The sequence below is a fragment of the Periophthalmus magnuspinnatus genome, chromosome 13 (genome assembly GCF_009829125.3).
Source record: "Periophthalmus magnuspinnatus isolate fPerMag1 chromosome 13, fPerMag1.2.pri, whole genome shotgun sequence".
NCBI lineage: Eukaryota > Metazoa > Chordata > Actinopteri > Gobiiformes > Gobiidae > Periophthalmus > Periophthalmus magnuspinnatus.
This window is the reverse complement of record NC_047138.1, coordinates 26,331,351-26,348,476: the sequence shown is the minus strand read 5'-3', so window position 1 is coordinate 26,348,476 and position 17,126 is coordinate 26,331,351. Positions and strand designations below refer to the sequence as shown.

General features: G+C 39.4%; 1 protein-coding gene and 1 long non-coding RNA gene across 2 annotated transcripts in view; both read left to right on the top strand.

Annotated features, from left to right (window-relative positions):
• alp3 (alkaline phosphatase 3) overlaps window positions 1-17,083 on the top strand; it is a 22,875-nt gene extending 5,792 nt beyond the window's left edge. The window contains exons 4-11 of the mRNA XM_033977290.2: window positions 349-523; window positions 7,333-7,505; window positions 8,444-8,584; window positions 10,157-10,226; window positions 10,969-11,103; window positions 13,363-13,554; window positions 15,235-15,351; window positions 16,308-17,083. Coding sequence (XP_033833181.1) covers window positions 349-523; window positions 7,333-7,505; window positions 8,444-8,584; window positions 10,157-10,226; window positions 10,969-11,103; window positions 13,363-13,554; window positions 15,235-15,351; window positions 16,308-16,600 — 1,296 coding nt within the window. The 3' untranslated portion in view covers window positions 16,601-17,083. The remainder of the gene's footprint in view (window positions 1-348; window positions 524-7,332; window positions 7,506-8,443; window positions 8,585-10,156; window positions 10,227-10,968; window positions 11,104-13,362; window positions 13,555-15,234; window positions 15,352-16,307) is intronic.
• Window positions 1-17,126, top strand: part of LOC129456737 (uncharacterized) — a 220,596-nt gene that overhangs the window by 37,103 nt on the left and 166,367 nt on the right. The gene's annotated exons all lie outside the window — the stretch shown is intronic.

Below are 17,126 nucleotides of genomic sequence, written 5' to 3'. Positions count from 1 at the left end.
TGCTCCAAGCCTATATAGACACAGCAAAGTGGGCAGTACTCAGTCACATTTATTTGGGTAACTTTTTAAAGAAATTGTAATCAATTTCTCAATTTCAACTTATTTTCAGATTTGACTTTGCTTTTTGATTGTCTATTTTTTAAAATATACAAATGAGAGGCAAAACTGGCAGGCTGATTGGCTGATAGTAACAGACAGGTAAAGTTATAATAAGGTGTGAAATACAGTCTTGTTATTTGAACTTAAACTATATATCTTTATTCATGGTCTTATATTTTTCTAAAAATACTATTGTGTCCATAGTTTTCCCTGTATATGTTTTCCCTTAAGTTTTCTTCTGTATTGCAGACTTACAGTGTGGACTTCCAGATCCCAGACAGCGCGGCCACTGCCACAGCGTACCTATGTGGAGTGAAGACCAACCTGAACACGCTGGGAGTGAACGCGGCCGTGAGAAACGGAGTTTGTAAGAGTCAGAAAGGAAACGAGGTCACATCCATCCTCAAGTGGGCCAAAGACTCAGGTCAGACACCCACACTTAATACATGCACTACCCATCAAAAGTTGCTTCTTTATTTACACAATTATTTACCTTGTGGGTTCATACAGAAAGAATCAAAACTATGAATAAACACATATGGGATGTAATAAACAAAAAATAAACTCAGAACTTGTTTTAGACTAAAAAGAAAATAAATAAAATCTAAACTAGCCACCCTTTGCTTTGATTTACTTTGGGAACCTTTTGACTCTGACAAGCTGTGAAGTGAAAACCTTTTCAGTGTGTCATCATGTCCTAGTGGCTGACTAGCTCATCTAGATGGTCATCTGACTTTCGCACGGGTGACCTGGGTTCAAACCCAACCGAAGATGCAGCGTGCAATGAGCAATGCCACATAGTGTTGTTTTTTTAAAAAAGAAATGGGGTTAGCATAATTGCAGGACTATAACAGAAAAAGGGGTGAGACACACCTTTTTCAGAGAAAACGGGCGGTCTCAGCGTGAGTGATATGAAAGAAAAAGGTTAGCATGAGTCACAGAGAGAAGGGCTGTCTTAGCGTGAATCATGACTGTTGCAGAGAAAGGGGCAGGACCTAGCGTGAATCATATGCGAAAAGGGGCGGGACCTAGCGTGAATCCCATGACAGTTGCAGAGAAGAGGGCGGTCTAAGGATGAATCATATGCGGAAAAAGGGGCGGGACCTCGCGTGAATCACAAGTGGGAAAAGGGGCGGGACCTCGCGTGAATCATATGTGGAGAAAGGGGCGTGACCTTGCGTGAATCACAAGCGGGAAACAGGGCGTGACCTCACGTGAATCACATGCGGGAAACGGGGCAGGACCTAGCGTGAATCCCATGACAGTTGCAGAGAAGAGGGTGGTCTAAGGATAAATCATATGCGAAAAAGGGGCGGGACCTAGCGTGAATCATATGCGAAAAAGGGGCGGGACCTAGCGTGAATCATATGCGAAAAAGGGGCGGGACCTAGCGTGAATCATATGCGAAAAAGGGGCGGGACCTAGCGTGAATCATATGCGAAAAAGGGGCGGGACCTAGCGTGAATCATATGAGAAAAAGGGGCGGGACCTAGCATGAATCATATGCGGGAAACGGGGCGGGACCTAGCGTGAATCCCATGACAGTTGCAGAGAAGAGGGCGGTCTAAGGATGAATCATATGCGAAAAAGAGGCGGGACCTAGCGTGAATCATATGCGAAAAAGGGGCGGGACCTAGCGTGAATCATATGAGAAAAAGGGGCGGGACCTAGCGTGAATCATATGCGGGAAACGGGGCGGGACCTAGCGTGAATCCCATGACAGTTGCAGAGAAGAGGGCGGACTAAGGATGAATCATATGCGAAAAAGGGGCGGGACCTAGCGTGAATCATATGCGAAAAAGGGGCGGGACCTAGCGTGAATCATATGAGAAAAAGGGGCGGGACCTAGCGTGAATCATATGAGAAAAAGGGGCGGGACCTAGCGTGAATCATATGCGGGAAACGGGGCGGGACCTAGCGTGAATCCCATGACAGTTGCAGAGAAGAGGGCGGTCTAAGGATGAATCATATGCGAAAAAGGGGCGGGACCTAGCGTGAATCATATGTGAAAAAGGGGCGGGACCTAGTGTGAATCATATGCGAAAAGGGGCGGGACCTAGCGTGAATCCCATGACAGTTGCAGGGAAGAGGGCGGTCTAAGGATGAATCATATGCAGAAAAAGGGGCGGGACCTCGTGTGAATCACAAGCAGGAAAAGGGGCGGGACCTCGCGGGAATCACAAGCAGGAAAAGGGGCGGGACCTCGCGGGAATCACATGCGGGAAACAGGGCGTGACCTTGCGTGAATCACATGTGGAAAAAGGGGCGTGACCTAGCGTGAATCACATGCGGGAAACGGGGCGAGACCTAGCGTGAATCCCATGACAGTTGCAGAGAAGAGGGCGGTCTAAGGATGAATCATATGCGGAAAAAGGGGCGGGACCTCGTGTGAATCACAAGCGGAAAAAAGGGGCGGGACCTCGCGTGAATCACATGCGGGAAACAGGGCGTGACCTTGCGTGAATCACATGTGGAAAAAGGGGCGTGACCTAGCGTGAATCACATGCGGGAAACGGGGCGAGACCTAGCGTGAATCCCATGACAGTTGCAGAGAAGAGGGCGGTCTAAGGATGAATCATATGCGAAAAAGGGGCGGGACCTAGCGTGAATCATATGCGAAAAAGGGGCGGGACCTAGCGTGAATCATATGCGAAAAGGGGCGGGACCTAGCGTTAATCATATGCGAAAAAGGGGCGGGACCTAGCGTGAATCATATACGAAAAGGGGGCGGGACCTAGCGTGAATCATATGCGAAAACGGGGCGGGACCTCGCGTGAATCATATGCGGGGAAAAAGGCGGGACCTCGCGTGAATCATACGCGGGGAAAAGGGGCGGGACCTCGCATGAATCATACGTGGGGAAAAGGGGCGGGACCTAGCATGAATCATACGCGGGGGAAAGGGGCGGGACCTAGCATGAATAAATATGTGAAAAGGGGCGGGACCTAGCGTGAATGTGCGACTGTCACAGAGAAAGGGGCGGGGCTTAGTGTGACTTGCACGATTGTCTCCCTGACTTTTTCCTGCTAATAAGGCTAGTGTGGCATTACTTGTGGTTACAAGCATTAGATGTTACATTTTAGCAACAACGCCACTCTAGTTAACCTGGAGAAAGGATTCCCAAAGACACTTATTACAGAACAAGGTCCACATAATATAGCATTGGGTTGAATTAACAATGTGAAGACATAACATACGTTTAAGTTAACTTCACACCATCTGGGCAGAATACAATACATTAGACCAGTACATGAAATAATTCCTTCTCCCGAACGCTGGACCCGCCCCCTTGCCTGCCCGGGCAGTGCATGATCCACAACTAATACATTTCAGGCACTGCATCTATGAAAATAGTTCATAAAACAAAAGTCAAAAGACAAAACGGCAGTCGCGTCTACATCAGTGCCACAGCTCCACTGTTACAGGCAGAGCTGTGGCACAGGTGGTTACAGGCACCTGAAACATACGAGCCTAGAGAAAACTGGGAGCGCATTACCCAAGAGGCACGTTCCAGTTCACATGCTCACAGCGCACGGTCTTAGGACTTCTTAAGCCAAAGAGTTGGTGCCTGACGCAACGTGTTCTCTGTGGGCCGTGTCTCAATTCGCCAAATGCACCTTTTGAAGGGACCCTTCGAAGTACTCTTCAAAGTGTAGTTTGAAGGTTCCGGACGAGAATCTGCCCTCCTCAGTGTAGCCACCTACACCACGGACTGCACTGTCTTTGAGCGTACGATACGTACATTACGTACGTTATTTTAAATTATTTATTATTTAAAAGAAGAAAAGCCAAGATGTCGTCGTAAGGAAATATAACGTTCAAGGTGATTTTTTTCTCATTTGTAGCTACTTCATAACTTTAACAAAATATACCTTGTGAAAATGTAATAACAGAGACAGAGGTAACAGTATAATTTTTACATTCATAGTCTATAAACCAGAGAACACTGATTAGTTGTACATAAAGTGGGATATTGCAGTATAAGGATTCAGTATTTTTATAATTTCTAATGATAATAATGTCTTCTTATTGTGTAGCAACAACTGCACATTCCTTTATTCCATGTAACTCCCCTCCTTTTTAATCCTCAAACACACAGTACAGATCTTTATTCAGATTTAACAGTTTCATGTCGCACTGTTGTAGATGAGGTAAACCAGTACGAACATTTGAACGTATATTGCGCAGCGGACTCCATTTTCTAACGTTTCTTGCGTAGTGCATGATAGGATATAGAAGTGCGTGAAGTGTGCACGGATGCACGCTTCGGTTACGTCCGATCTCCATGGAAACGGTGGAAAGGGAAGGGCAGGTTTGTCGGGAGCATTCAGTAGGGTGCGTTGAAATGGGACAGCCCTTGTTGCGCCGGAAATTACGTAACTGCCCTTCGACGCACACTTCGAATGGTGATTCTAAGGCCAGTTTGGCGAATTTATTTATTTATTTATTTATTTGATAGGGACAGCGCATATTAATGAACATCTGTAAACACAGTGTAAATATGCCAGATCTGTTGTCCCTAGGCAGGTACACAGACAACAAATACAACATAGACATTACAAAAATACAATAAAAGCAGCTAAAAGTGCTCACAGACCTGGTTTTCCTTCAGCCACAGTTTAAGGTGCAGTTTGAATGTGGACAGAGATGAACATTCTCTTATTGTCAGAGGAAGACTATTCCAAATATGGGTCCCTTTAACAGAGAGCACGGTTTGTCCAAATTTAGTGTGTCTGTGTGGTACATCACAATCTCCTCAAGATGTGGCCCTGGTTCCCATCCCAGTCACAGTCTTTAATTTGATAAAGTCTTTCAGCGGAGGAGGACCAAGTCCGTGTAGAACTTTAAATATAAAACAAGCATTTTTAAACTGTATAAAATTATCAAAATTCAACCAATTACATTTTTCTAAAGCAATACAATGGTGAAAGGAGCTAGGTTTTTTGGCAAAGATTTTTATGGCTTTTTTAAAGAGAGATTCGATTGTTTTTTGTGTTGTGCCGGCAGCAAGTGACCAGGTGGTTATGCAATATTCAAAATGAGAAAAAAATCATTGAATGTAAAAAAAAGTTTAGCTGCGTGCTGTGTCATAAAAGGCCTTACATGTCTAAAATTTCGCACATTAAAATTGATTGAGACACGGCCTATGTGAACTAGTAAACCATGAGGGGAAACCCGACCGATGCACCCAGGCCTCAGCAACCCACCAGCAGTGTAGCCACAGTTCAGTTAATAGGCCAGTATAGCAGCACTGGTCATAACTTAGAACGAGTGTATTTTTGTATGCCCAGATGCTGAATGATGATGTTAACTCAAACGTATGTCATCTCTTCACATTATTAAAGTCAGTGCTCAATGTGTAGCCTGCTCTGTTCTGCAATAAGCGCCTTTAGGAATCCTTTCTCCAGGTGTTAACTGGAGTGGCGTTGTTGCTAAAAATGTAGGAGCGAATGTTTGTGACCACTCGTAATGTTACACTAGACTTATTGGCAGGAAAAAAGCTAGGGGAAAAGACGCTAACTAATGGTAATATCTCGTTTTCTGAAAAACTTCTTAAAGCCAATTTGGCTACAAAAATATTATTTATACAATTTACCTTGGTATACAACTTATTAAAAAGGTTAATAATGCACATGATAATATCACATAAAGGTGACGTAATGTCTGCATTAGGGCTAGCTACTCTTTTACTGTATATAAACCAATTTAGCCGTTGCCACAGCAACAGCCCCCTGCTGTCTCCAGCTGTCTTACACTTACAAATCGTTTTGAGACTAACTCGGCGCAACAGATGTCTCAAGACTCATGAATGCGTAATTTTCAGATTTGTACTTGTAAAATTACAAATTTGTAATTGTAAAACGATATTTGTATGTGAAACAAATATTTCTTTTTTTTTCTTTTTTTTAAAATCAGTGTACAAATCAGCATTTACACATTCAAACTTGTTGGAACAATTGTACTGTCATACAAATATGGCATGTAAAAAGGAAAAAGAATTGATTACACTTTTACTTTACTTAGTCAAGGTAGACCCTAATGCCCGACTCCACAAAACTCTCGGTTTGATCTCAACTCAGTGACCAGAGCAGTTGGACTATCAGGGCCTAGACATAAGTGGACAAAGGTTCCTCCTTCTCCCCATTTCTTATCTCCTGCCGTAAACATGTTATCACACATCGAGCACTCATTATAACACCACAGGTAAAAGTCTGATACCCTTTACTCTTATCCACTCAATAATAGATGATAAACAAAAGCAACGTCCGTATGGAAAAATGACTTAGTTCACTTCAAAATATTTATCTTGATTTAGGTTTGACTATATGTACCTACATGATATGGGGTTTTTCATGGCTGATGATGATAGCAATTGTTTAGAATACAGACAACTAACGGCTGATATTTTAGGGCTGATATAGATTGTTTTCCTCAAACTTTGTAATTTAAATTTACTACAAACTGCCCTCAAGCTCTTTTTTACCTAAAACCTATAAGATAGTTGTGCAGTCACATTTTGTGAAGCTATCTCTTCATATTAAAGTGTTAATAAACAGATTTGTGTGTAATTTTTAGATAGTAGATTGACCAAAACATAATGTCGGCATGTGCTGGAGATATAAGGCCCATAGCTGAGATGATATCCCGATGTATTGGCCAACCGATATATTGGTCTAGGCCTAGTACCTGTTTCCAGATATTTTTTTATTTATTCTTAAACCAAAAAAATATTTAGGTCAGTGGCTCCCCAAATTTTTCACACCAAGTACCACAAAAAAAGACTTTCCAAGTACTGTCAGCACTCCCACTGGTACATGTACTACAGTTTGAGAAACACTGAGCTAGGTAGTTTTAAAAAAGCTAATTAAGAAAATAGCTGCTTCAGTTGGCAATTTTATGCACAAACCAGCTCCTTAATTTGTTTTGTTGGTTTTTTTTCTTGAACTGGGCATCATACAGTTTCAAAATGGTTGCGTTTGTTCCAGCACCGTGGATAGTTCCAGGGTAAATGCCATCATCTACTGTTTTTACATCACTTTTTTGGTTTATATATATATATATATATATATATATATATATATATATATATATATATATATATATATATATATATATATATATATATATATATATATATATATATATATATATATATATATATATATATATATATATATATATATATATATATCGTCCTTATATAGTCTATGGTTGTGTCCTTTTCCCTCGCAGGTAAATCTGTTGGTGTAGTGACCACCACCAGAGTGCAACATGCCACTCCTGCCACAACCTACGCCCACAGCGCCAGCAGGAAGTGGTACAGTGACGCAGACCTGCCAGCCTCTGCCAAACGGGATGGGTGCACGGATATCGCTGCTCAGCTCATCAACAACACAGACATCGATGTAAGAGCAGTTTTAACAGGTTTAAAATAGAGCAGACTTTATATTATAATCACTGACAAATAAATAACACATGACGTGGTGCAGTGACAAAGTGACACTTCTCGCCTCACAGTGGGAAGGCCCTGGGTTCAGTTCTCAGATTGTTGAGGATATTTTGTGCGGAGTTTGGGTTTAGGTTTCACTTGCCTCAAAAACATGAGGATCAGGTTGGCCCATATAGCACCATCCAGTCACAGTGATTTAGGACCAGTGGTGGGATGTAACAAAGTAAAAGTAGTAAAGTACTATACTTAAGTAAATTTTTTAGGTATCTGTACTTTACTTAAATACATTTGGAAAAGTGGACATTTGAGAGCATGTATCAGTACTTTCCATTCCATTTCATTTTTGAACAGAACTGTAAAGTAAAAATATTTTTTATTATTGTTTGAAACCTACTTAAAAAGCTCAGGGTTTATTTTTAACACATTCATAGTTTGAGCAAAATTCAGCTGTTTCTGTTCAAATCACTATATTCACTTTTTAGGTTTCAAACTCTGCACAAAATTCTTTTACTTTTTACTCTTTAAATAAATGTTTAAACAGATTTAATATGTTTACTTAAATAGATTTATTCATGTGATACTTTTACTTGAGTATATTTTTGCATCAGTATCAGTACTTTTACTTAAGTAACAAAACGTCTTCCACCACTGTTTAGTACTAATGCTCAGTTTGGTTGAACAACTTACATGTAAAATGGCATTAAACCATACTAGCTTTAGAAGGTATTGTAATTTTACTTGATTATACTATTTGAGTATTCACCAGTGATTGAACATGAAGTACAAATACTATGGCTCTTGTTCCCAGTCTGCAGGAAGGAACAGTGATGAACCAATACCTCAATACATTGGTAATGTGTGTGTGCTTGTGTGTGTATATGTGTGTGTTTGCAGGTGATCATTGGAGGTGGGAGGAAGTACATGACCCCACGAGGCACCAAAGACCCAGAGTACCCCTGGGATTTTCTTTCCAGAGGTAAACGTCAAGATGGACGCAACCTCATCGACGAGTGGCAGCAGAAGAAGATTGGAAAGGTGACCAGATAAGTCTGTCTTATACTAGCTCTCTCAAATAAATCTATTATGCATACTGGTATTTAATAGAAAAGTTTTATTTATCATCTATAGATTATTTTAGTAGAAAGATCTGCAGATACAATACTGAAGTAATCAAAGATGCAAATATTTCAAAGGTGTACTATATAATAACTGGAATATTCCACAGCAAGGTAATTAAATGTACCTTTCAAGCATTTATTCAACAGAGGTTTTCATGGATTAAAAACATACCTCATAAAACATGCATTCTGTGAACTGTGAATGGGTCATCCCCTCCGCAGATATTACTTGTAACTTAGCATGGTGGCATTAGCTGCATGGCTCCATGAAGATAAATAAGCGTAATGCTATACTGTAATGCTATACTATTCTACACAAAGTAATAATATCTATCTGGACACAAGCAGGTGGTAGACACTACACCAGAAAAGTTACATAGTACATCTTTAAGCAATAAGAATTTTAATGTTTATTTTTGTTCAAGTTTGGGTTAGCACAATGGAAGTAAAAGAGGATAATAATATATGAGAAGGCATTTACAATAGAGGCTAGTAAGTTTTTCTTTCACAACTGGTTCATTTATAATATCTAAACCCTGAGTGGTTACTTGGAGTCATTGGTCCATTGCCGTGTTTGTTGTGTTTGTCTCTGCACCTGCTCTTCCTGCTCCTGAACAATTGGCACAAATTAGTGACCTCAGAAAACCAGACAGAGTGTAACGGGCCTGTCAACATGTCTCCTTGTGTTATGTGGCCAGAGCCACCTGGAGCTATAGCCAGAGGACACATGCAAGCAAAACAGAAACAAGCTAAACACAAGCAAGCTAAACACAAGTGAGCAAAACAGAAACAAGCTAAAGACAAGCAAGCTACACAGAAGCAAGCTAAAGACAAGCAGGCTAATCAGAAGCAAGCTTAATACAACAAGCTAAACAGAAACAAGCATAACAGAAACAAGCTAAACAGGAACAAGTTAAACAGAAACAAGCTAAACAGAAGCAATCTGAAATAAGGTAAACAGAAATAAGGTAAACACAAGCAAGCAAACACAAGCAAAATAAATGCAAGGGACATGTGTGATGGATCCTAATATTTGTGTAAACATGCAAGCTGCATATACAGACTATTATTTACTACAGTACTGTATAGATAAGTGGCAGTAGTAGTTGCCATAGTAGAAGTAATAGCGGTGGTAGTAGTAGGCTAGTAGTAGTAGTAGTAGTAGTAGTAGTAAGCTCTAGTAGTAATAATAGTAGTAGTTGAAGTGTTTCACTATATGACATTAAATATCTCCATAGAAACACTGTGCGTGAAGTACTTTCTAGCAATTGACGCCTGTAACTGAATCCATTCAAGACATATACATTTAATTTCATACTGTGGAACATTCCAAAAAGAGCAATAACATCTCCAGAAAGGCTTCTGTACAGTTAGCATAGTATGATATAGGCTAGAAGTAGTTCCAGTAGGTGTACTACCAGTAGTAGTAGTAGTTGCTGTTGTTATTGTTGTAATACCCTCCTGACACGCTCTATTATTGCCTTACCAGGTCGCCCATTATGTGTGGAATAGAACAGATTTTGATGCAGTTGACCCTGAAACCACGGACTACCTCATGGGTAAGTGTTTTTATTCACATATAAAGAGAAGGATAATCGATTATGCTTTTGTCAAACAAGTGTGTCAAAAGTCCAAGTGTTCAGTTTGGCTCTGGTGGATTCCTTTCACTCGATATATATGTTTTTTTTTAACCTTAACCTATTACCCTGACCCGCTAACCGCCTTTGAGTGACAATAGTGGACCAACCATGTTTTTTTCCCGTGTCTGTGTGGCTTTGCGAGCACTCCGATTTCCCCCATAAAACCAAAAACAAGCACAATAGGTCAAATCCTCTAGCTTAGGTAGTCTTGACCAAGCCTAGTTAAAGATTTGGAGATGGGTCACTGTGGCGTCCATTGCTCTTGACAGGTTGCCCCAGTGGCACTGAAGGATGGGTCAAATGCAGAGGCCAAATTTCCCTATGGAGACTATAAAGTGTGCCTTAACTTTAACTTGACCAAATAGGAAATTTATGTACACAGTCAAAGATGACATGAAGTTAGAGTTGGTGTATGAGAAGAGGATGCAGAGGAGAGGGTCAGATAGAGAGAGATGATTCACTGTGGTAGAATGCTTTGACACATCTTTTCTTAGGCTTACTCTAATTTTGAGAAATCTCACTAGTTTATATATAGTTTTGGACCTTTCCTTCCTCCACTCTGAGCATAGCAGAGGAAGGATGCCCCCATCCCACTGTATTTGCTCATTCCGGCTGTGTACAGTACATTCTCAGCATTTCCGTCCTCTTCCATCCCACACAGCTCTTTTTGAACCCGGAGATCTGCGCTTCGAGGCAGACAGGGATCCAAAAATGGACCCTTCAATTGTAGAGACCACAGAGAAGGCCATCCGCATCCTGCAAAAGAACAAAAACGGCTTCTTCCTACTGGTGGAGGGTGAGTGTAGTGATTCATTTAAAATACAAAAAAAGAATCATAAGTTTTGACCATTTTTGGATGTGTAATTTAAAAGAGTGCCTCAGATCTTTTGCATTTGCATATACAACTGTCTTTAACTTAGAATAGAACATTTAACGGTGCTGTATCCAATTTTTTCACCTTAAAAATGTGAAAAAACACAGAAGCCCAAACTTATTTATCACTTATTCTATCACACTGTGGCATCCCATCACTGCTAATATCTAGCCTGCACAACAGCACACAAGCATTACTTTGTGGTTTGTGGCGAATAAAACTCTTTATAATTTGATGTAGACCAAGCCTCTGTAGAGGAAAAAACACATTTTATGTCTGTAAAAAATGTATACAGCTCCAGAGACATATTGGTGAAACTGAGATATTTTACTATGTATTTTCTATATTTCTGTTGCTCATATAAAACCATTTAATTCTTGAAACTAGTTTACATCTTTTTGTTGCATTGGTGAAACAAACCATTTGAAAGTTTTACTATTTTACAAGTTTTTTTGTTTTACTATTTTATAGATACTTAAATAAGATATCAAATATAAGAAGCAAGATTATGTAGTAGAGACAAAAGTTGAATAACTCTACTAAATATTTTTTGACAAAGCAAAGGGTGGCTGCTTTGAGGATCTGAAATATTTGTTATGTATGCAGCAGAATTAGTTATTTCCCTTTTTCTCATTTGCTACACCATACCATATATCTCACCTCACATATTTGATGTTTTCTGTATGTATAGAAAATGTAGAAAGTAGTAAAAAAAAAAAAAAAAAAAAAAAAAAAAAACATTGAGAGGGTATGTCCAAACTTTTAACTGTGCAGTTTTGTTTTTCATTCTGTAGTTTTGATTGTGTTGTCTTATTGGACCTCAGTGCTAAAATAAGACACTTTGCTTGCACTCTAAGGATTGTCTATGTGTAACCAATCTACAACCTATACCATCCAGAACTATCCTAAAGATGTCATTAAGGAAGTATAAAGTAGTAGTAGTGGTATTAGAAATAGTAGTAGTACATTTCCTGAATACTGTTTAATGTATTTAATTGGTCATAACATTGCATTGAGAAGGCACCCGACTGTTATAGCACACCTTCTGCACGTCTTGTTAATCTGAGTCTACCTCCGTCTGTCTCCTGCTGAGGTGCAGACGACAGGTGCAGAAGACAGGTGCAATAACGGGAGCTCTCAAAGTTCATGTGTTTGACTTCTACCAACAAGATATTTGTTATCACTGAACAGGCAATTTTCGAAGAGTTATTAATTGTGAAGTTGAAAAGGGGGTAAGAAATTTAACTTTTGGAATGGAAAGACTGTAGGTATATGTATAAAAAAGAGAAGTGGAGCTCTGAATTTATCCAAATTAGTCTGGTCATAGTATATGGACTTTAAAAACATAGAGACATTAACCCCTGGTTGCTATCAGATGATGTCATGCATTTTGAGTTCAAGTATAAGATCACTCAAAATATTATATTTATGTTAACTTTGGGAGCAAGACTACTGCATGCTCACACTCACCTCTCACAGATGCAAATCAAAACCACATCTTTCCTGAAGAAGCATCCTGTATTTCCCTGAAATGAAGATGGTTGAGAACAGCCACATTGTCCTCCATATGTGTAATAGTACCGGGTTTTCCACCAATACTGTCACTCCTTCATAAACGCACAGGTCACAGACCCTAACATAGACCGCAGCTCCTAGCTGCCCCAACCACTATCACTCCAGTGCTTTGTCCAGATCCTTCATTTCACACAAGCTAGCCTTACAAACGTGAAGCTACAAACAATGATTTGTCGCTAAAAGCTAATTATTTTAGTCACTTGTGTTGACAGATGGTTGCACATGCACACTTACTAGAAGTCGCCTCACATGTCCGTTTCATCCATGTTTTTTTAATGGGATTTATTCAGTGCTGTTTGAGCCTGCCATGATCCTCAATATGCATGAGCAAGCCTCTCAAACAACACGCTGGCCTCTCCAGTTGTAAAAGCACATGTACAGAGTGTGATGCAGCATGGTCTCCTTAACACAGGACAATCAATGCAGTCGACATTTAGGGGGTCAAAAATACAAGAATGTTGTTGGAAAAAAATAATAATAAGAAACTCACAAAGAACAATACCCCTCACCAGTTACTTTGTTACTCACTCAGGCCAGTAATATCAGTAATAATAAGAACAATCTGATCAGAAACCATTAGTTGTTATATTGTATTTTTGTGTTGAGGTGGAAGGATCGACCAGGCTCACCACGATGGCCGAGGGTACATGGCACTGCATGAAACCGTTGCCTTTGACTACGCCATTGCCAAAGCTCTGGAGCTGACCAAAGAGGAGGAGACTCTCACCGTGGTAACAGCTGACCACTCCCAGCCCTTCATCTTCAACGGATACCCCTTCAGAGGGCAAAGCATTCTGGGTAACAAAAATGCTTGACAAAAAATGATTATCATCCAATTAATAGTCCTTTATATGTCCCTTTGCAACCCACAGACATGCAACATTTTTATAGTTTATATATATATATATATATATATATATATATATATATATATATATATATATATATATATATATATATATATATATATATATATATATATATATATATATATATATATATATATATATATATATATATATATATATATATATATATATATATATATATTGACCTATTTACTACTAACTATTTTAAGGTGTATCCAGTCGAGATACTAGTTGCTTCTCAGGAACATTCCATGCAAAGCATTAACATCTCCATGGAGACAAGCAGGTGGCAGACCCCTCACTAGAAAAGTTGCATAGTGTACTTTAGTCTCCATTTAAACAGGTTTGTTCTTTTTATCCTTAATAAATACATGTATACTGATTAAATTTTATCAATGTAAATCAGTTGTGAATAGAATTAGTTTATCATTTGCAACATGTTATGTAAGTGATCAATGGCTTTAGAGTCGATACCTAAAAGATTATGCTTTCAGTTTACCATCTGTACTGTAAAGGTCTACCCACTGACCTGTCCCAAATGAAGATGTTGATAGATTATAGTCAAATGAGCCTATAGGTCAACAGGATCTAGTATCGACTCGGCCTCCTCCTCTCCCTGCTCCCAATGGCACAGGGGTGATTAATGTTCCACTGAAGTCCTGGGTTTTGTCTTTATTATTAATTGTGCAGACCTGGATTGGTCCTGATTTAGTCTTGGTTTAGTCTTGGTTTAGTCCTGGTTTAGACTTAATTTAGACCTGTCTTGGTCCTGCTTGAGTCCCAGTTTGAATACTAATATACATTTGTTTTGGTCTCGTTCTGGCCCTGGAGGAGACAGATGAGTAAATGGTTTATCTGAGAGAAACAGAGAGGTTCAGCTCGTTTAAGACCTAAGGACTCTGGAATCCCTAATCCCCTCCCTCTTCAAACAGTCATGTGTGCTGTTACAAAACACTTGAAAATGAGAATGATATCTCTCTGTAGTTCGTTTTGAATAAAATGACATTTCGCTCATCTTTAAATTTAGTGCTTCCCTCAATGATTCTGTAGAAATTTACAATTTTTTTTAGTCCCCTGTGATATTATTTTTTCCTTTATTTTTCCCTCATAGGCAGCCATATATTTGCTATGGGTGGACCATGCCTTTCTTTTATTGGCTAATCCACTTCAATCATGCCCATCTGAACTCTCATTTTTTTTAAAACATCAGGTGCTAGTGATGAATCGCCAGCCCACACAGGTTAACCCCAACTATCCCACAAGAGTTGTTATAATGAGTAATGGCCCAATTTGATGATGAAAAGATTGATCTAATGTACCACAGATTACAGGCATCTGTTTTATTATTTTTTTAAATGCTGTGGGAGGACCTCCAGACCTCCTACCTTTAAAACTACCAGCTAAACCAAATGGACCCTAAATGATGAATTAATTCCTTAAACAAGTCATAGAAAAAGTTACCATAGATGGGACAGGTGGATACCATAGGTGGATACCATTGGAAATCCTGCCCATACTTTAATTGTTATTGTTCTAATCAACAGCTCCTAATATAAAACATACTATACTACTTCTTCCACTGATGCAGTTGTTCATTTCTTTCTGTCAGGTAAATCTCCTCTGTGGGCTATGGACTTTAAGCCTTACACTACGCTGATGTATGGGAGCGGCCCAGGACACAAGAAAGTCAACGGCTCTCGACCTGACCTGCGGGATGTCGACACCAGTAAGGAAACGCTCAACTCAATCTATACATGAAACTTGATATAAGCTCTGCTAATTGTATCCTAAAATAGCAGCAACTCCTGTCTAAAGTACAGGAAGAGAGGACAGCCAATAGGGATACAGTGTTGAGACAGACGTAGGCCTACACTAAACAATATGAGTAGTTCTGTTCATTGGTCTTGATTTTTGGACTTGTCTAATCGTCTGCGTGATTATACACTGTTTAACTTAACGGCCCTATATTTGAATCTTAATTGTATTTTTATTGGATTGTGTAAAAGCAGCTTTTAGTAAATTAAATAAAAAAATCTGTCCAGAGTGGAAATCATGTGGAAGCATTTGCCTGTGACTACACTAGACAGTTGTTGCTCTATCATGGTCAGTGGTGGAAGGTAAAAAAGTACAAGGTACAAGGTACAAGTAGTAAAGTACTGTAAAAGTAAAGTAAAAAGTACTTTTCATATGATTTCAGAGGTTATTTTTACAATGTTTGTGGTAACATTCTGACTAAGGTTTTTGTGTTGTTTTGAGCAAATAAAAATAAATACACAAAATTCTTTAGAAATGTATTTATATTGTTACTGTTAACCAAAATGTGTAGATATTTTATCAATATCAGTACCTTTAATACTTTAACAAATTAACAACACTTACATGAAATACCTCTACTTTTTACTCTTAAAGTAAAATTTTTAACGGGTACTTTAATACTTTTACTTAAGTAGATTTTTTCATGTGATACTTTTACATTTACTTGAGTAACAAAAACAGATTTATTCATTTTTTCCAAGTAATATGATCTGTCTGTTGGGAAGAACAGCTTAAAAAGAATGAGCCATTTACCACACGTAGAGAGAACTGTTTCTTACATATACTGTTATATAATGCCTGATTGCTGCATTTAAAAATAATTAGTGACATATTTAAGAGTAAGTAATTAAAACAATTTCCTTACAGAGACCAAAGCCTACGTGCAGTACTCGGCGGTGCCCACCGAATCCTCCACTCACAGCGGGGAGGATGTGGCAGTCCTGGCTCGGGGGCCCATGTCACACCTCTTCCAGGGCGTCCAGGAGCAGAACTACATTGCTCATGCTATGGCCTACGCCTCCTGTGTGGGGGAGGACCAGAGCCACTGTGAGGGAGCAGTCATGCCCACTTTCACTGATGGACACAACCACGCTAACACAGGGGCCACTCTCTGCAGCAGTCTGCTCTGTGTACTATTAGTGCTAACAGTCTTTATGTAAGTCGAATTCTTAACTTCGAATTTTTAGTACACCATGTAACTTTTCTGGTGGGTGGTCCACCATCGGATCGTCACCATGGAGAAGAATATTTCAGAGTGATTTATTTATTTACAGTTGGTTTTGTTGCTAAAATATCTGTGTAATCCCTCAGTCGTCCAGGTCTGATCCATAGCAAAAGATGAAATTAAATCTGTCAGCTGGACAAATCATTGTAGGGGCAAATACGTTCAGAACTGAAGAAGCGGCTTGAGTGAGAAGCGAAACGTTTTCTCTCCTTCAACGACAGATTTAATTTTATTTTTTGCTATATTGCTAAATTAGCGACATGAAAAACCTGCATCCTGACTCCACCAGAGGACCCTCCATCAGAAATATTACATAGTTTACCTTTAAATAACAGAGCTACACAGGACTAAAGGGTGAACATGGAATTAGAGCTACACAACTATTAAAAGAAGACAAATGACTGAACTCAAACTATATAAGAACTATTCTGAGCTTGTGATCTTATAATCTTAAATAAATG